General features: G+C 44.1%; 1 protein-coding gene across 1 annotated transcript in view; it reads left to right on the top strand.

Annotated features, from left to right (window-relative positions):
- Window positions 1-209: 209 nt before the first annotated feature.
- AIFM1 (apoptosis inducing factor mitochondria associated 1) overlaps window positions 210-6,000 on the top strand; it is a 36,663-nt gene continuing 30,872 nt past the window's right edge. The window contains exon 1 of the mRNA XM_010354799.1: window positions 210-545. Within this exon, the coding sequence (XP_010353101.1) occupies window positions 440-545 (106 nt within the window). The 5' untranslated portion in view covers window positions 210-439. The remainder of the gene's footprint in view (window positions 546-6,000) is intronic.

Genomic DNA, 6,000 nt, shown 5'->3' with positions numbered 1-6,000 from the left:
TCAGTTCCCGTCACCAACACAGCGACAGCACCAGGCATAACCGCCAATCAAAGCGGCCCCACGAGTCCCTCCTTGGACAGCTTCCTTAACTCGTTCAGTCCAACACTGTGCCACCAACTCGCGAAAACTGACTACCTACAGCCAAGGTCTTTGCGAGCGTGCAGTCAGGTAGTGCATGCGCAAATCCTCTCGCCGTGCGGACCAATCGCAATGTGGCAGCGAGTGCTACGCCTGCGCAGTAGGCCTCCGGTCGCCGTTTCCCTTCCCCGGCTCTAGCAGGCCGGCTTCTCTGTCCAATGCCCACCCGGAGCTGGGAGGAGGAGTCTGCGTAGTGTGCGTGTGAAGAGACGGGGGAGCTGGCCGGGGCTCGCGGTGTTTGACCCGTCGGTCGTGCGTGAGAGGAAAGGGAAGGAGGAGGACCCGAATAGCGGTCGCCGAAATGTTCCGGTGTGGAGGCCTGGCGGCGGGTGCTTTGAAGCAGAAGCTGGTGCCCTTGGTGCGGACCGTGTGCGTCCGAAGCCCGAGGCAGAGGAACCGGCTCCCAGGTGATTGACCCATTCCAGGCAGCCTCCAAGTCCAAGGGCCTGGCGCCTTAGGCTCTCTGTGCCTTGCAGCCCTCTACCCCCGCGGCCCCCGAGAAACTTAACACATAGTCGCGTGAATTCCAAATTGGCAGACTCTGAACCGTGAGTCTTGCAAGCGGAGGAATTGGTTCAGCCATGCCGACCTGACCTTCAAGAGATTTGAACCCATTAGTCAGCCTGAGGCCTTTTCCCGGGAGCGTTTGCTGTTCAGGGATCCCAGAACAACTGGCCGTCGCCGTCTCCCCGCCATCCCCATTCCCCACCCCCCTTTTTAGAACAATGAGGTCAAGTAGACTTTGTCATTTACCGAATGAGACTTTAAACAGGACGTTTAAGCCCTAAGCCTAAGTTTCTTGTGTAAATGAGGGTATTACCTGCTCAGCCTCCCAAACCATAGATGGGATCCATGGATTTGAATGCCCAGTTAAACAGAAACGGTGAAAGGCAAGTAAGGGGTCGGTCGGTTGTGCACCAGACACGTAGAGAATTGGCCCAGAATTAATTGGAGATGCCTGAGCCGTGTACTTCTTGGTGGTTTTTAAGGCTTCAAAGAAACAGTTTGCAGAACGCATTGTATTTGTCCTCCATTAAGTTGTTTCATCAAATTTTAGAGCTGGAAGGGTTTTGTGGTAAAGTTCAACCCGCTCATTTTATAGATAATAACCTGAGGCACAGAGAGGTGAAACTACTTGCCAAAGGTCACATCGTTAATAGGTAGAGCTAAGGATAGTTTGCTAGTCTCCAGGTCCTTAATCCCTTTGCTGCAACTCCATACTGCTTCCTAAAGTTGACCCCAAAAAGTTAAGAATGAATTCGGGTCTCTTCCCAGTAATTAGCCCATTGTACATCAGATATCCGTGAATTTATCTGAGCATGGCTTGAGCCTGCTTATTTTCGTACTGCATTACTTAATGGGGACAATGAATGATCCACCGGTAGGAGCTACTTTAAAAATAATCAGTAATCTTTCAGTGTCCACCCCCAGGGCATTTGCAATGTCAGAAGTTATCCTTGAGGCTTTTACAATACAGAAACACCTGGGTGGTTTAAAAATAAAAAGTGGAAAATGTTTTCCTTGGGTTGTTAGGGTCTTTGCTAATGTGCATTTGAACAGTTTTTCCAGTTGCTATGCACAATGAAAATGTTTCCTGATAGGTGTATTTGAGTTATGTCCTGAGACATATTGCTCTTGGAACTTAAAACCTCTGCTTAGCTTTTAAACTAATGCCTTATCAATGGATGTCATCTTTGTGGGTTTTGTGTATTGAAATGATGGTGCTCTGTGCTTGTTGCACAGAAATTGAGATAACCTGAATTTTTATTTATTTTTATTTAGTTTTTGAGACAGAGTCTCGCTCTGTCGCTCAGGCTGGAGTGCAGTGATGCAATCTCGGCTCACCGCAAGCTCTGCCTTCTGGGTTCACGCCATTCTCCTGCCTCAGCCTCCCAAGTAGCTGGAACTACAGGCACCCGACACCATGCCTGGCTGATTTTGCTTTTTTTTTTTTTTTTTTTTTTTTTGTATTTTTAGTAGAGATGTGGTTTCACAGTGTTAGCCAGGATGGTCTCGATCTACTGACCTTGTGATCCGCCCGCCTTGGCCTCCCAAAGTGCTGGAATTACAGGCGTGAGCCACGGCACCTGGCGATAACCTGAATTTTTTCATCCACACTGGCCTTTCAGACTTTGAGTAATTGTTTTGCTTAAGTCTCATGACTTTTGCCAGCATTCTAAAGTCTGACCAAAAGTTCTCATCAATTAAATATGCATTTGCAAAGTTAAGTTGATGTATTAGACATTGGAAAGTGGTTGGTGATGTTAGAACTACTGAAAAATACAGACTCCAATGGTTTTTTCCACTGCATGTCTTTGTTTGAAGGCAGTCTACTGTAGAATATATTCAGACTTCCTGACATATCCATCCATCTCTTTGCATACACTTATTCTTTGTCCTTTGGCCATGCACCAAAGTATGACATCACCTGCCTTTAAAACTGGGTGAGGGTAGTGTTACCATTTCAAAAAGAAGTTCTGATACTCTCATTATAGGAATTAACTCTGTTTTGTGGCTTGATTACTAATTGCCTTTAATCTGATTTCTTTTTCATGTAGTAGCATCTACCATGTGTTTTTGCACAGGTGGGAAAGAGCGAGGTTCGTTTATACACCATTTCTCCCTCCACCTTACCTTTAAACTTCTTCTTTTTTTTTTTTTGAGACAGAGTCTCGCTGTGTTGCCCAGGCTGGAGTGCAGTGGAGTGATCTTGGCTCACTGCAGCCTCTGCCTGCCGGGTTCAAGCAATTCTCCTGCCTCAGCCTCCTGAGTAGCTGGGACTAGAGGCATGCACCACCACGCCCGGCTAATTTTTTGTATTTTTAGTAGAGACGGGGGTTTCACCATGCTGGCCAGGCTGGTCTCAAACTCCTGACCTCGTGATCCACCTGCCTCGGCCTCCCAAACCTTTAAACTTTAATCCTGCCTTGCAACTATCTCATTGACATCTGTCACCATTGTCAGGTTCATTTCCATTAGATGTTGCATTCTGCCTTAAAACCATGATAGCTACTATTTATTTACTTTATTTATTTGGATGCTCTGCCTCCTTCCAGAAATGATTGAAGGTAACTCATTATCATCACTCTATGTCTGCGTTCAGACACAGAGGAGCAGATAGGTTAGATAATAGATATTTTCTGTTCTATGATATTTTGTTTGGTCACCAAACACTGCTGCCCGTGTTATCAAACTGATCACCGACTCCCTGACTGTAGGTTCAAATGTGTGAACATTTTTCTCTATTCGGAATCCTCACCTCTTTAAAAAGGAAACTGAGCTCCTTGTGGGCAAGGATCCTGGCTTCCTGGACACTGCCAAATGTGACTTCTTTTTGAAGCCTAAAGGATTAGTCTTTCCCCGTTCTTTCTGCTGAGACAAGGCTTTGCAGAAGAAATTCTTTGGCAACTCAGCCTTTTCTGTAACCAGTTAATAAGTTAGATTTTCTAGAAATTTTCTAACTTTTTGAGGGAGTTACTGCATGTCTTAGCTTTCTTCGAGATCGTGTTTCCAAAAGTTGCCTGGTCATGTGAATCACATCGAGGACCAATTCCTAACCTTCTCCAGGAGAGAATTCTGGGAATCTGTATTTTAACAAGCCCCTTGACATTCATATGATCAGGCAAGTTTGGTAAATACTGTTTTGGATGAGTAGTGACTCTTCCCCTTCTGTTTCACTGATGTAAGGATTAAAAAACCAAACTGAGCAATCTAGAGTATCTTGTAATTTGTATCAAGCTCATTTTCTCATATTCAGAATAGTAGCAGCCATTCTCCTAAACTAAACACTACCTGAGGACATGGATTATGTCCTATTTATTTTTGTGTCATTAGCATCTTGTATCGTCTCTGGCACATGGTAAATTCTCATGACTGAACCCTAGTACAGCATTGTGAAGGACTTAACTTTGCAGAAGAGAGATTTTATTTTCTGTTATCTAAACAATTTTTCCTTGTGTGTCTTTCATCAGAATGGTTCACGCTGTACTGTAGTTATTACTACTCTGTTTCTTCTAAAATTCCAGCAAGGTTGGTACTAAAAAACACAAAAAGGCTGATACCCAGGCGCGGTGGCTCACGCCTGTAATCCCAGCACTTTGGGAGGCCAAGGTGGGCAGATCACCTGAGGCTGGGAGTTCGAGACCAGTCTGACCAACATGGAGAAACCCCATCTCTACTAAAAATCCAAAATTAGCCAAGCGTGGTAGCACATGCCTGTAATTCCAGCTACTCAGGAGACTGAGGCAGGAGAATTGCTTGAACCCGGGAAGTGGAAGTTGTGGTGAACTGAGATAGCGCCACTGCACTCCAACCTGGATGACAGAGCGAGAATCTGTCTCAGAAAAAAAAAAAAAGGCTGATAAACTTAAATAGTTGTTAGATTCCTTGTAAAGAATCATTTATCTACAGTAGACAAACTAGGCTTGTCCTGTGTTGGTTTTTTTTTTTTTTCCTTCAAACAGAGTCTTGCTCTCTTGCCCAGGCTGGAGTGCAGTGACGTGATCTCAGCTCACCACAACCTCCGCCTCCCGGGTTCAAGCTATTCTCCTGCCTCAGCCTCCCGAGTAGCTGGGATTACAGGCACCTGCCACCACACCCAGCTAATTTTTGTAGTTTTAGTAGAGATGGGGTTTCACTGTTTTGGCCATGCTGGTCTCGAACTCCTGACCTCGTGATCCATCCACCTCGGCCTCCCAAAGTGCTGGGATTATAAGCGTGAGCCACCACACCTGGCCATCCTGTGTTTTCTCCATGCTGGAAAAATCAGTTTGACACTCAGGAAACAAGTCTCAAGAACATATAGACCTCTTAACCATTGAGGATCCCTGGGTGCCTCAATTGTGAAGATGTGTTTTTGGAAAAGGCCTTTTGGGAGTATGGAAAAACAGGAGATCGCAAAACCTTCAGAAATGAACTTGCTAGTGTTAGCTACTATTCTAAAGCTAGTCTGTGGTGTTTGAGGTTACTCATTTATGATTAAGCAACCTGAAATAAATGGAATCTGACTAAAACTTAACAAAAAAAAAAACTCCAAGTTTATTATTTTATTTTATTTATTTATTTTTAAGTAGAGATGGGGTTTCACCATGTTGGCCAGGCTGGTCTCGAACTCCTGGCCTCAAGTGATCCACCTGCCTCGGCCTCCCAAGGTGCTGGGATTACAGGTGTGAGCCATTGCACATGCCCTGGCTAAAATTTCTTTGCAAAGAATTATTTAAAATGTTCAGTTAGCAGGGCATGATGGTGCATGCCTGTAGTCCCACCTACTCTGGAGGCTAAGGTGGAAGGATCACTTGAGCCCAGGAATTTGAGTCTAGTCTGGGCAACATACCGATACCCTTTCATTTAAAAAAAAAAGTTAATAGTAATAAGAATGTTCAGTCAATATCAATAGAATTAGGAAGAATTTCTGTTTTCTTCCTTCATTCATTAATTCAACAAATATTTATTGAGCAAACACCTACTATGCATTAGGCGCTGTTGCGCAGGTCAAACTGGCTTCTTAAGAATGAAATCCTAAGTGTGAGGAAGAAATTGTACTGTATGTATGGTCTGACTGCAGAAAACCTAAAATAAGTAAACTGGTTCTATAATGAAAAGGAGTAAGTTGGCTTTTCCATGTTAGTAAGACAAGTGAAAAGGCATGTTTCGGTATTTCCTAAAATTTTGAAGCTGTGGGGAGAAAGGTTTGTGAGGAATTTCATAGGGAAAAGAAAATGGAGGGAGGGGGAATGTAAACAGACAATACTTAGTACGGTTTACAAAATTAAAGTCACTTTGTAGGTATGCAAAAAGTTTTAAAAGTTGGTTTATTAATGATAGAAAAATTAACTGGGCGTTAGTGGCTCATGCCTGTAGTCC

The sequence above is a fragment of the Rhinopithecus roxellana genome, chromosome 7 (assembly GCF_007565055.1).
Source record: "Rhinopithecus roxellana isolate Shanxi Qingling chromosome 7, ASM756505v1, whole genome shotgun sequence".
In the NCBI taxonomy this organism is placed as follows: domain Eukaryota; kingdom Metazoa; phylum Chordata; class Mammalia; order Primates; family Cercopithecidae; genus Rhinopithecus; species Rhinopithecus roxellana.
Note: the sequence above shows the minus strand (reverse complement) of the source record. Positions and strands in the feature narration are given on the sequence as shown.